This window comes from Phytophthora sojae (genome assembly GCF_000149755.1).
Source record: "Phytophthora sojae unplaced genomic scaffold PHYSOscaffold_2, whole genome shotgun sequence".
Lineage (NCBI taxonomy): Eukaryota > Oomycota > Peronosporomycetes > Peronosporales > Peronosporaceae > Phytophthora > Phytophthora sojae.
The window spans coordinates 10728268-10741719 of record NW_009258116.1 but is presented as its reverse complement, the minus strand read 5'-3'; the positions used below and the strand labels follow the sequence as shown (position 1 = coordinate 10741719).

Sequence of the window (13452 nt, the reverse complement as noted above, 5' to 3'; positions counted from 1 at the left end):
CCTTGGCATAAACTCCCAGCAGCCGGCAGCAGACAACTGTGTCTTCACAACTCGTTTTGCTTCTGCTAAGCTAAGCAACGTCTCCCAATACCACACGACACCTCGTCGGGTACCACGAAAGTCAAGTCGCGTATCCGTGTCAAGTATGTTCGGAGGCAAGCCGTACCTGTGGGCCTGCGCGCTGCTTGCGTTCGCGTCTTCCAGTCTCGTCGTGGACGCGCAGTCGACGTACGACGCTATTGTTGTTGGCAGTGGACCTGGTGGACTTGCTGCAGCCGAGTTCCTCTCGCGTGACCCGAGTGTCTCCGTGCTGATCGTCGAGGCTGGCCCCAAGTCCCTTGCTGCTACCGGCGGCACTGTGAGCCCGGACTACGCCACCGGCAAGGGTCTCGCGACGTTCGACATCCCTGGCGAATACGAAGGCACCATCTACAACTCCAAGTACTCGCAGTACCGTGTGGACTGGGTCAGCGATACCTACCTGTGGCTCGGCAAGCTCGTCGGCGGCTGCTCGTCGATCAATGCCGCGCTTTACTTCCGGCCCCCGAACGAGTACGTGACCAACATGCAGTGGCCGTTTACGGCGGAATCCATGGTCGCCAAGATGGACGAGAACGAGAAGCTGCAGGGCCACACGGACAAGCCTTCGACGGATGGCCAGTGGTACACGCAGGAGGGCTACAAGGTTGTGGCCAAGGCATTCCTGGCCCAAGGTTACACTGAGAAGACGCTCAACGACGTTGCAGCACGCAACAACAAGCACAAGACCTTCGGCCACGCTCCGTTTGCCTTCAAGAACGGCCGCCGCAACACCCCCGCCAACTCTTTCTGGGGTGCTATGAGCAAGCGCCCCAACGTGAAGCTCGTTACGGACACCAAGGTCGACTACGTCTTACACTCGGCTGGGAAGGCTACGGGCGTCGTGTACGGCGCCAACAAGGCTCAGCTCTCGAAGCGCGGTACGGTCATCATGGCTGCCGGCGCGCTGGGCACGCCCAAGGTGCTCATCCAGAGTGGCATCGGCCCTGCCGACCAGCTCAGCCTGCTCAAGGGCAACAGCAACTTCACCGGCCTCTCGCAGGGTGAGTTGATCACAAACCCGTACGTCGGTCGCAACCTCTTCGACACTAACGTCGTCTTCGCCTCCTTCTCGCACCCGGACATGAAGACCTTCCGCTACACAGACCACCCGTCGTGGGCCATTGACCAGTACATGAACAAGAACGCCACTGGCCCGTGGAGCAGCTCCGGCCCGGTGCTCATCGGCTACGAAAACTTCAACGTGCAGGGCCGCGCGTACGATTTCCAGACCACGGTGCTGACCCACGGCTTCGGCGAGTTCTCCAAGCGCGACGACGCGCTCACGATCGCGTTGTACGTGAACAACCCCGAGGGCCGCGCAGCTTCGGGCTTCGACGGCAACGGCGCCTGGCACGCGTTCAAGGAAGGCACGCCCTTCTTCGGCACGAACCGCGACTTGGTGGCGATGCAGCAGTACGCTCAGCACGTGGTGAGCGCCATGACGGCCCAGGGCGCCACGTTCCTGTCCGGCGGCTCGGACGCCGCCGGTGTGGCCAAGTGGGTGGCCGCCAACGCCGGCCAGGCCACGCAGCACTTCGGAGGCAGCTGCTTCGCGTCGACTGACGCGTCCTCTGGATCCAAGCGCTGCGCGGACAACAAGCTGCGCGTGCTGGGCACGAGCAACATCTTCGTCGCGGACGCCAGCGCCATGCGCGACGGCACGGTGAACCCCTTCGGCTTCATCACGTACATCGGGCGCGAGGCTGGTGGCCAGGCCGCCAGCTACATCGCCGCGGGCGGCGTCGGCAGCGCCTGGGCCGTGCAGAAGCCCGCGCAGGGCGCCAGCTGCGGCAAGATCGAGGAGAACGTCGACTACGCGGGCAACGACGTGGGCAGCGCCAGGAGCAGCTCGGCCGAGGGCTGCTGCTCCATCTGCCAGACCACCGGCGCGTGCAAGGTCTACACGTGGACCAACTACAACGGCGGCACCTGCTGGCTCAAGAGCGCCAAGGGCGCGACCTCCACCAACGCCGGCGCGCGCTCGGCGGTGCTCAACTAGGAGTGATGGTCATATAGTTGCAGTTTTTTTCGAACAGTAGACCGACCACTGTCAGACTGAATACAGTACACTACAGTACTCTGCAAACCAAAGTATTTCGCGGCGACGTGAAGCGCAAACGGTATGCAGTTGTGGCGATTGAATTTGGTACCTGTACTAGTAAGGACTTCATGTACCGTGGCTGTAGCACTCGTAACTTTTGAACAACCGAAGGACTCTGCGCAATACTGTAGTAACTACTGTACATGTAGTGGTAGATGACGCATGTGTTTGCGGAGTGCAGCCAGCCTGGCCCAGCGTGACTGTGCGTTGCGAAGGGAGTGTGTACACGTAGCGAAACCACTTGGCGAGCTCGGGGTCGATCAGCGGAGACCGTGCGACTTTCGAGGAGACCGCCGGCAACATCCCCACGACAAGACGACCCGACCAACTGATCGTTTCGCTCGCTAGCGTTGCGTTGGTGCGCGATCGCTAAGAATCAAATCGGACGTGGGCTCGGCGCTTCAAGAAGCCTTCGGGCTGTGCGACTAGCGTCAACCTCATTTTGGGTGGTGTCCGCCAAAGATCGCCAAGGTGGAGAGTCAGACGTTGAACCCGATTTACCCTAACCGCAGGGCGGACTGACTCGTTGCACTTTGTCACGTCGACTTGTATGATCAGCAAAGGGCAATGCAGCTCGTGATCATTTTGACACGCATCAAGTTCTCCTCCGAGGCAAATACGCAAAGTGTAGAGAGCGATTGGTAGCGATGCTTGCAGCCTTGCACCTGCCCTTGTTTGGCCAAATCAATTAGTAACGTTTGAAGCACCATTCGCGTCTGATTAGCGGCTGCTCATTTCTACACGATGAACATGACCGGTAGGCACCCACGACGCAACACGCGCGCAGCATTGGCAGCAACACCGAATACAGTATTAGCAGCAGGAGCACCACCGAAGTGGCTGAGACGATTGCTCACGACCACCACAAGATCTTCCGGGCGCCGAATAAGACGCTGACCGTTGCGGTCTGATTAAGTCGGCAGATGAAAATGGAGCGCCGGCATGGTATCCGCTCAGCATGTCAACGAACAGCGCGTTGTGCGATCGTCGAAGATCATCGAAGACCTCTTCCCGCCCCACCCACATTGACCCCGTTGACCTGGCTGATGCTGTTCAACATGGACGGACGATGGTAAACATCCGCCACCCACCGACCCACCGACCCACTGATCGCAGCAGCACCGCAATCACGTGGACGACTGTCACACCCAGTGTACATCGGGTACGGTAGGTACAGCGGCTAGGATAACGCTGTGCGGTAAGCTGACGCGGCGCGCAGCTTCGGTGGGAACCGCACCACGATGTTAAACGCGATCAGCCGACCTCGTGTCACTTTTAGCGCCCTCGGCGCCAATAGCGACTCGAAAACGTCTTACTAAGAGGCTGCAAGTCGTAACGTCTAGCAGCACTTAAGGCTTCCGCTTTTTGCCTGCACACATCGTCGCGTCAAACGCGTTAAGAGACTTTCAGTGCGGGCACTGATCCTCTCGTCTCTGTCCGCCAGGTCAGCTCAAAATTTCGCTTCGCAAGCGGTCAGTGTACACATTTCCGTAACGTGTATGGCTACATTCGTAATTACTTACTATACAGTGTTTATGTAATAATTTTTATTACATAACTACATTTGTAGGACCATAAGAATCGGGAAATGACATAAAATGCAGTTTCTGAAACCATGCCTTTCTAGAAACTACTGATGCCATAGCCCCCAGTCTGAAACCCTGCTAGCGCCGCCCCTTGTGGCCTGCTCACAGACTACATCAGTGAGAAAAAGAAAAGCTCCAGCTCAGAGCGAGGAAAGCAGGCGCAGCTCGACCCTGACACGCGTCCGAGCGCTCCATCCTCCGCGTCCCTGTGCGCCCACCCGCCTCGCGACTCTTTGCTCTCTCGTCTCGTGGCGTCCGCGTCTCCAGACCGTCCCTACAGCGCGCGCTGTGCTCGTCCGCGCGCGTCGCCTCGACCAGAGGACGAGGAATAGGCGTCTTGGCCCAGAGGAGCTCCCAGCGTTATAAGGGCTCGTCTTCCGGCTTCGTTGGACAGGTGAGGCGCTGCGCCACACTGCGCACCAGTTTGTACTGCTCCTACTGCCCCCGACGAGTCCGCACTGACGTGTCTATATGCCCCACAGCCGCAGACTATCGATTTTTAGGCCGCGATGGACTCCTCGCACGCATTTGTGGGGGACTTTGGCATGAACATGAACGGCGACAACCGGTTCATGAACCAGTTCAATCTAGGCGGCGGCGGAGGCAACGTGAACGCCGGCGGAATGGGCGGCATGGACCTGTCCAGCGGGCTGGACTTCAGCGGCGGCATGAACCTCATGTCGGACTCGTCGCTCATGCTTGGCGGCAACTCGGGCGCATCCTCCGCGGGGCTCATTGACTTCCCGGACGAGCTCAACTCGCCCACGACGGCGGCGAGCAGCGGCCCGAGCAGCAGCAGTAGCAGCATGATGGTGGATACGTCGTCGGCCATGATGACCGCGTCGTCGGCGCCCATGCCCTCGACGGCGGACGCCATCCCGTTCCCGGCATCGCTGGCTGCAGAGCCGCTTTCGAACAACAGCACGACCGCTTCGTCGTCTGGGGGACTGGACGTGATGAACTTCATGAACTCGACAACGACCAGCAGCGCCATGGGGAACAACAACAGCAACAACAACACTGCTACTGCTGCTGGCAACGGCATGGGCTTGGACATGAACTCGATGAGCATGAACATGGGGATGAATAACATGGGCATGGGCATGGGGATGAACAGCATGGGCATGGATATGAGCGGCAACAGCTTCGGCATGAACGACGCCAGCCAGATGATGTTCAACAACATGCAGCAGCAGATGAACATGATGAACCCGCAGGGATCCTACTACATGCCGCAGCAGATGCAGCAGCAGCACTACATGCAGATGATGCACCAGCAGCGACTCAACTTGCAGCGTCAGCAACAACAGCAACAACAACAGCAGCAGAAGGCATTGCTCGAGCGTCAGCGCTTGGCCCAGCAGCAACAGGCGCAGAAGAACAACACTACTCAGCAGGCGCAGCAGCAACAAGCAGCTCAGCAACAGGCCGCGCAGCAGAAGCAGCAGCAGCAGCAAATGCTCGCAGCAGGACAGATGCCGCCTCAAATGGGTGCGCAGAGACAACTGAGCGGAGGCAACCCAACTATGAATGCCAACGCGAACGCGAATGCTGCTCGGACGCAAGCTCAAGCTTCAAGCCAGAACACCGGATCTGCTGCAGGCGGAACGCGACCTACGTGGCAGTCGTCTGCTGACCAAGCTTTGCGCAAAGAGATGCTGAACCACATAATGCGCGTACTTCAGAACCAGCGGTCGAACGCACCAGCGAATTGGCTGCAGAAGCTGCCAGAGATGGCACACCGCCTTGAAGATGAGTGCTACCGAATTGCCGCGTCCCGTGAGGAATACGCCAACACGAGCACGCTCCAGTCGCGATTGCGTAGCATCGTGCGTAGCGCGCAGACCCACCAGCGCAGTATCGGAGCTAATGCTATGCGGCAGCCTGGTGCTCCGAATCATGCCCCCGCTGGGACTCCAGGACAAGCAAGCACCGCGTCGACTGGAGCACCGATTCCATTTCCCGGTGCTCAAGCCGTTGCTGCTGCAGTGAACGGGGCTAGCACCGATTCGAAAAATCTGGCCGCTCAAGCGATTCAAATGCCACCCGAGCTTCAGGACCCGCCTTTGCAGGTGAATACTCCGGTGAAGACCGAGACGGCCCAAGCGCAGTCAAGGATGCAGTCAACACCTTCGATGACGCCTTCGATGATGAATTCAACTGTGACGGATCGTTCTTCCATGAGTGGCACACCTCTCGCTGGGCAGAATGGAGTCCAAGGCACTCCGGTTGCTGGCGCCAATGCGAGTGGGAGCGCAGCAAATTCGCCTGCTTCGGCTGCGCGTAATAAGTCGGCCCAGATTATTTGGCAATTTAAGGCTCGCGCGCAGGAAGTAACATCAGCGTTGGACCCGAGCCAGACCACGGAGTACCACAACAAGTTGCGCCTCATGGTCCGAGACGATGTAAAAACTGCCGGATCCAAGGAAGTGTTGCAACGCCAGCAACAGCGATTATTGTTGCTGCGGCACGCTATGTGGTGCAAGTCACCCGAGGGCACGTGCACGACTACCCCGAGCTGTGGCGAGATGAAGCGTCTCTGGGCCCATATGGGTGTGTGTCGACAGACAAATGCGTGCTCCTACAGTCACTGCATTTCGTCGAAGTACGTGTTGTCGCACTTCCAGCAGTGCACGAATGCCAAGTGTCTCGTGTGCCAGGTGGTCCGATATCCTGTCGAAGTGAAGGAAAAGAGTGGTGCTCTGATGCTGGACGCAGACCGCGCGCTCCAGCAAATTATTGCGGCGAGTCAGCGGCGGCAGCGCATGATTGCGATGAAGAAGCAACAGGAAATGCAACAGCAGCAAATGCAACAGACTCAGTCCCAGCCTCAGCCGCAGCCTCAGCAGCCGCAACCGATGCCGTTGGCCATGCCCGCGCACTTGCAGCAGCCCCAGAACAACGGAAATGCTGGGGCAATGAGCTACCAGCAACCGCAGCAGAACGCTGGACAAACTGCTAATCATCTCACTCCGATGGGCGCCAATATGAACTCAATGGGAATGACGATGCCGAACCGTTCTGCCTCGATGCCGACACCTCAAGCTAGCCCTGCTGGTGTCGGGTCAAACGGTATGATGGGACAGCAAGGATCTGTGAAGGCGGAGAACACTCCGGGACAACCTACGAACCTTGTCCCTGATGACCAGCGACAGCTTCAGCTCATTAAGCAGAAACTGGCAGGGCGTTCTCTCGAGCAACTGACAGGGCATTGCTTAAAGCTGGAGAAGTGGGTCGAAGAGATTCGTGCTCGCATGAACGCTATTATGAACGAGTGCCGGCAGCTGCTGCACCTGTCGAACTCGACACAAGACCCAATGCAGAAATCCCAGTACGAAGCTCAGGTTCAGGAGAAGCGCGTGATGCTCAAGCAACTGGATGCGAAGTTCAAGCAATGCAGAAGTCAGCGGAACATCGTGAAGCATGTGATTGACGAGCGAAATGCCTCGACAGCAATGTCTACGCTGAATGGTATGATGCCGGCTCAGGTAATTCCCAACGGTTCGGCAAGCGCGATGCAGCCCATTCCGATGCCTGCTCAGATGCAGCAGCTGAACCAGCCTCAGCACATGCAAACTCCGACGGCTCCCGCCCCTGGAATGCCATCCAAGCCGTCCCCCGATGACCTGTTGGGCGAGGAAGATGTGGATGTCCCCACAAAGGTTGAAGGCAATCTTACTGTCGCGGGAAAACCTTTGGAAATGCCGATGGACCTGCAGGATACAACCGCGACCCCCGTTTCAGTGGCGGCTCCATTGGACACATTAACGGCTCCGCAGCAACCCATGAACAATAATGCGATGGGCGGTCGGCCAGAGCTGACGATGAACCACGCACAAGGGCAAATGTATGGCCAGAATCAAGCACCAACGCAGCAAAACGGCAAGGCAGTTAATTTGCAGATGGGGTCAACATCTTCCGGTGTCATGATTAAACAAGAAGCCCAGGCGAAACCTGATGCGACGGGAACAGGATCGGCGGCGACTTCTAATCAATCTGCTGCGCCGGCTGTGAAGGAAGAAGTGGCCATCAACCCGCTTACGATGAACAATTCCAAGTTGAACGCGATGATGGTGGAGCATCGTCGAATGGATGCTAGCTCCAACTTGCCTCTTCCAGCGGGTGCAGTCGGTACACCGAAAGCGTTAACAAGCGATACGAACTCAACTGCGGCAGGTGCGGCCGCACCGGCACCGCCCGCTTCTTCAGAGGTGCCGATGTCGGTGCTGAATGAACTGAGTAATGAGGACCTTGCTTCTCACATCGACTCACTGGTGAAGTACTACAACGCCACAGTGTCTCCTGCGAATCTGAAGAAAAAACTCGAAGTGATTCTGAAGGGTATGATGGACCACAAATTTGGATGGGTGTTCAACACGCCGGTGGATCCGGTGGCGCTCAATATTCCGAACTACTTTAAGATTATTCGAAAGCCGATGGACCTGGGAACCGTGAAGAAGAAACTCGAAGCCGGTATTTACAAGCACACGGATGAATTTGCTAATGAGGTGCGCACTACGTTTGAGAACGCTATGCAGTACAACAGCGAGGACCAGGACGTGTACAGTCTTGCGAAGGATATGCTATCAGACTTCAACGGCGAAATGCGCAAGGTTGCGGCTGAAATTGATGTGGATGAAAAGGCGGCGCGTGCGAAGGAGAGCTCGTGTCGGCTCTGCGGTATTGAGCGCATGGTATTTGAGCCTGCTGTGCTGTATTGCAACGGCGAGTGCAATAGCCGAATTCGGCGGAACTGCTACTACTACACTTCGGCTGACAACAAATACCACTGCTGTCACCAGTGCTTCGGCGGCCTGCCGGATAGTATTAAGCACAACGAAGGGCGCCAGTACAAGAAAAACGAGCTCGCGCGCAAGAAGAACGATGAAGTTCACGAGGAGCCGTGGGTCCAGTGCGACAAATGTGAGCGTTGGGTGCACCAGATTTGCGCTCTTTTCAACGGCAAGATCGACAGCGAGAAAAAGCCGCAACTGGTCAAGACCGAGAGCGGCCAATCCATTGATAGCGGTGATGCGGCTTCCTCGCCGTCGTCGTCTAAGCCAAAATCCGCCGCATCCACTACTACGACCACAACGGTTGTGAAGAGTTCATCATCATCCGGATCGAAGGGAACGGTGCATTCCATTACAACGTCGCCGGGCAGTGAGTTTTTGTGCCCCGAGTGTTTGCTGGAGCATCGAAAGAGCGAGCCACAAAAATATAAAATCGGGCGACACGCGTTCAGTGCGAAAGATCTACAGCGCACGAAGCTGTCAGATTTTCTCGAGCGCCGCATCCAGCAGTCTCTAAAGGCCGAAAGGGAAGACGAGGCCAAGTGGACGCAGCGCGATGTGAAGGACGTCGAAACTGCTGAGGGGCTCACTGTTCGTTTGGTTTCGAACATTGAAAAGCAGCTGATGGTGCGTGATAAAATGTTTCAGCGGTACAAGGACTCGCACAAGTATACATCCGAGCACCGATTCAAGTCCAAGTGTATCTGTATGTTTCAAGAACTGGACGGCGTGTCAGTCTTACTGTTCGGCATGTACGTTCACGAGTTCGACGAGCAAGAGGCAGATTGCAATTCGCGCCGCGTGTACATTTCCTATCTGGACTCGGTAAACTACTTCAAGCCGGCTCATCTTCGCACGAAGGTGTACCACGAGCTGCTGATCGCCTACTTCGACTTTGTCAAACAGCGCGGCTTCCACACAGCCCACCTTTGGGCTTGTCCGCCTCTGAAGGGTGACGACTACATTTTGTACTGCCACCCCGAGTCGCAAAAGACGCCCAAGTCGGACCGTTTGCGCGCTTGGTATGTAGATATGTTAGTCAAGGCTGAGGAAGAAGGAGTGGTGTGGCAAATCACGAACATGTACGACGACTACTGGCGAAACGACAACACTCCTTGCGCGCTGCCGTATTGCGAGGGTGACTACTGGGTCGGCCTGGCCGAAGACTTGATCGAGAAGTTAGACGCTGAGAAGCCGAAGAAGATTGTGAACAAGAAGGGCTCCAAGTCACACAAGCGCAAGAACTCGGACACCAAGAAGGCGGCGAACAAGAAGTCCAAGTCGAAGAAGCCGAAGCGCCGAAAGACAGCATCTGGCGGAGAGGCATCGGGTGATGAGGATGAGGGCGACGATGGACACGACGAGACTTCCGCGGTGAACACTCGTACGCTCACAGTGAAGTCGTTGGACACTCCTGACCGGAAACTGTCGGACCCACTCATGCACAAGCTGGGCGAGGTGATCGAGCCGATGAAGGATGACTTCCTGGTGGTGAAGCTGGTGCCGTGCTGTCGCGTGTGTAACACGTCGGTGGTGCAGGGTGCGTTGTGGCTCGATCACAGCGTGAAAACGGAGCATGGTCTGAATCCGAAGGTGGTGCAGACTGCGCTGTGCGATATGTGCTACCAGAAACTGAAGGTTGTGTCGGTCGCAGGTTCATCTGCAGCCCACCACCGCTTGCAGACGCGGCTGAATGCTTTGGCCAAGGAGACTGTGGCGCTGCCAGAGCGCTGCACGGATCCGGACGAGATTAACGACAGCGAGTTTTTTGACACGCGACAGGCCTTTTTGAGTCTGTGCCAGGGCAACCACTACCAGTTCGACGAGCTCCGGCGCGCCAAGCACTCTTCTATGATGGCGTTGTATCACCTGGGCAACCCGAATCCGAACGCGTACGTTTATGAGTGCAATGCGTGCACGCGTGACATTGTCGAGGGCAACCGCTGGCATTGTCACACTTGCCCCGACTTCGACGTGTGCGACGCCTGCTACGCGAAGGAGAAGCACGAGCACCCGCTGGAGAAGGTACCGACTGGCAGCTCAGCACCGGCGATGCCGACCAAACCCACAGTTACAGCAGAGCAGCGACGGCTTCGCGAACAGCGTGCCAAGAACGTGCGCTTACACATGCAGCTGCTGGTTCACTCGAGCTCGTGTGCGGACGGCAACTGTGGCTCTTCCAACTGCGAGAAGATGAAGGAGTTGATGCGGCACGGAGCGCAGTGCAAGCAGCGGGCGTACGGCGGCTGCACGATCTGTCGGCGCGTATGGGCGCTTCTACAGTTGCACGCGCGGCAGTGCCGCCAATATGAGTGCAAGGTGCCGCGCTGCCACGATCTGCGCGAGCACGTCCGCAAGCTGCAGCTCCAGCAACAGCTCATGGACGACCGACGCCGCGCTGCAGTTACCCAGCAATACCGGCAAATGCAGAACGAGCGGCAGCAGGAGCAGCAGAATCAAGCGCAGGGCGACGAGCCCATGCCGCAGGCATGACCGACCTACCGACCGGCTTAGATCGAGCTTTGTGGACACGAAATGTCGAGTGTAGCATAGGATAGGCAGACAATACTAAATGCAGATGTGTGTCAACGTAGCTTCCAAGTGTTGGCAAGCAGATGAGCACAAAAGTTATCTGCAATTACAAGTGCTTCCTGAACAAACATCGTAGCAGTGCGAATTTCTTGGGCTTGAAGGATAATGATCCCCCCGCGAAGCTGCCGTTCTTGAGTTTGAGCGGCGTGTCCAAAGTGTCGAAGTCCTCGTGGCGCGGCGAGTGGCGTCGAGGCAGGACCGACTGCTATTCGTCGGTGTTTTTCGAAGTGCGGTACGACGAAGCAGATCCGGATGGGCGCGCTGACGTTTTCATCACCAAAGTTCAAGGCGGAGCCCATATTGCGGCTCTTGTGAAAGCCACGCATCAACTTGTACAGTGTGGACACGGGCAATGTCTTAACTGCTGCGCCGTCAAGACGCAACTTTTGCGGGCGTGGCGATCGTCTACTTGCGTGCCGCCCCAGGTGCAGCGGACCCAGTGGTGGTCAGCGACGCGGTGAGCGTCGGGAGTGCTCCACTACATGTAGATACCGATTCGGCGCGTGTTGAGGAGCAACCTGCCGCTTCTTCCTTCGCGAGACCCCAACGTGCTTATCCCAGCAAACCCGTGACAAGGAGTTGCCGAGGCTTTCGTCACGATTCCTGGCGCCAGCTTGTTTGCGGGCGCTTTGCCGCCGAACGCCAACCCGCCGGATCTCATGGTCGACCTATGGCCGATCTAGGAGCGTGTCGAGGACTTGACCGAGTTTTGACTCCACCTGGAAGAGATCCTGTTAATCGTTAGCGAATTCATTTGGTCCAGTGTCCGACAACCGTGTGCCCATGCTGTATGGGAGCTGCTATGCCTGACCATCTTCGGGGTTGCGCACTCTTCATACGGCAACGATACCAATGCCAATCAAGAGAAGGTGAGACTGCATAGGCGTGCTGCTCATTAACCCACTTTAACTGCTCAGGGGGCTCTACAATGGAAGCAGCCTTAAGTCGATCGCAGAGCTGCCCACTGGGTCTCTCCTTCGCTGCCACATCTAAAGCTTATGCCTTCTTGGCGCCGAGCCGTTTCTGACGGCGGCGGTGGTGCGAGCACGGACGCTTGCCGTGGTTGGCCTGCAGCAACATCAACATACCACACACACACAGAGCAACGATGAATTGCAACACTAGTCAGAACACCCTCTCCAATTGCCGCAGCGTTCTACAGTCCGTTCTACCTTCTTCGGGCGACGAGCGTTGCGGTTGAGCAGCTCCATGGCGATGGGCGTCTCCTCCGCGGCGAACCAGCTGGCGGTGGACGGCACGCTGCGCACACCGGCAACAGCGGCAGTGGCGGGCTGACGGGCAATGGCGGGGAGCAGCGAGGCCGGCGCCAGCGCGCTCTTGGTCACGGCGGAGAGCAGGCGCGAGCACAGCATACTGTCTGGCTGGGAGATGCTTGGACGATGGAAAGCAGAGGCTGGTGTCGCCCGAACTTTTTCTTTCGCGCGACCTTCGGACGACATTCAACACAGCGGTTGAAGTTGCCCTTTTGCTTGACAAAGTGCGCACTCGCTGCAATGCAGCCAGCGGTCGCGCGCAGCGAGACTTGGCGCCGGAAGGAGAGCACAACACGGCGCCAGCTGAGCAAGAGAGGCAGAGGAGATGGAGATACCTCTGCTGCTGCTGCTGCTGCTGGGGAGTTTGTGCGTCTGGCGGCGGTCATTGACGACTGCGCGGCGTTCAACCCCAAGCAGTGGCGGCATGTGCTGGACAAGTCGGCTACAGTGCTGCGCCAAGGAGGACAAGCTTCCAGTAACTTAAGCAATGAGAGGAGGATGGTGGAGAGAACAGAGAAGAAGACTTCAATAAAGCGCCCATTGTCGAGAGAGGAGGAGGAGGAGTATACGCTGGTGGATGGACTGGGGGTCTTCCCGACGCTCTCTGTGACGCAGTATTTGAACCAGCCAGACATGGTGAAGGACATTTTAAGAGAAGCTGAAGGGGCGATGACGATGGGGCAGCAACAGAGTGAAGAGGGCGTGATTGTGGAGGAGGAGGAGGTTGTTGTGGTGGATCCAGAGATACAGGCGGAAGCAGACGGAGGTGATGGTAGTTTGGAGATGGAGACAGCGATGGAAGAGGAAGACAGCTTGCCAGTTAGTATTGCTATTGTGAAGAAGGAAACCCCGGCAGTCGTGTTGCCTTTGTTGACGACGATGTCACCTCGAACGCGGCGAGGGCTTGCGCACCTACCTCCTCCCAGTGAGGCGGAAATGCGGGAAGTTGAGAGTCTCGAGCGTTTAGTAGACCACCCAGAATTTTATGAAGACTTTTATCGTGTGCTGAAGAGAAGTCAATTGCA

At 57.3% G+C, this 13452-nt stretch overlaps 4 protein-coding genes across 4 annotated transcripts; 3 read left to right on the top strand and 1 right to left on the bottom strand.

Annotated features, from left to right (window-relative positions):
- Nucleotides 1-145: 145 nt before the first annotated feature.
- On the top strand, nucleotides 146-2080 carry PHYSODRAFT_482381 (hypothetical protein; the record flags this gene model as incomplete). Its single annotated transcript, XM_009523178.1, has 1 exon — nucleotides 146-2080. One exon carries the CDS (start codon nucleotides 146-148, stop codon nucleotides 2078-2080), a length of 1935 nt encoding a protein of 644 aa, XP_009521473.1.
- A 2197-nt stretch (nucleotides 2081-4277) lies between these two features.
- Nucleotides 4278-11054, top strand: PHYSODRAFT_483048 (hypothetical protein; the record flags this gene model as incomplete). The annotated part of the gene is made up of 1 exon (XM_009523177.1): nucleotides 4278-11054. The coding sequence occupies one exon, from the start codon at nucleotides 4278-4280 to the stop codon at nucleotides 11052-11054; it is 6777 nt and encodes a 2258-aa protein (XP_009521472.1).
- Nucleotides 11055-12149: 1095 nt separating this feature from the next.
- Nucleotides 12150-12526, bottom strand: PHYSODRAFT_327098 (hypothetical protein; the record flags this gene model as incomplete). Its single annotated transcript, XM_009523176.1, has 2 exons — nucleotides 12150-12221; nucleotides 12326-12526. 2 exons carry the CDS (start codon nucleotides 12524-12526, stop codon nucleotides 12150-12152), a joined length of 273 nt encoding a protein of 90 aa, XP_009521471.1.
- A 141-nt stretch (nucleotides 12527-12667) lies between these two features.
- On the top strand, nucleotides 12668-13177 carry PHYSODRAFT_482860 (hypothetical protein; the record flags this gene model as incomplete). Its single annotated transcript, XM_009523175.1, has 1 exon — nucleotides 12668-13177. A coding segment is annotated over one exon (510 nt), but the record flags the coding sequence as incomplete, so codon positions are not given.
- Nucleotides 13178-13452: the final 275 nt, after the last annotated feature.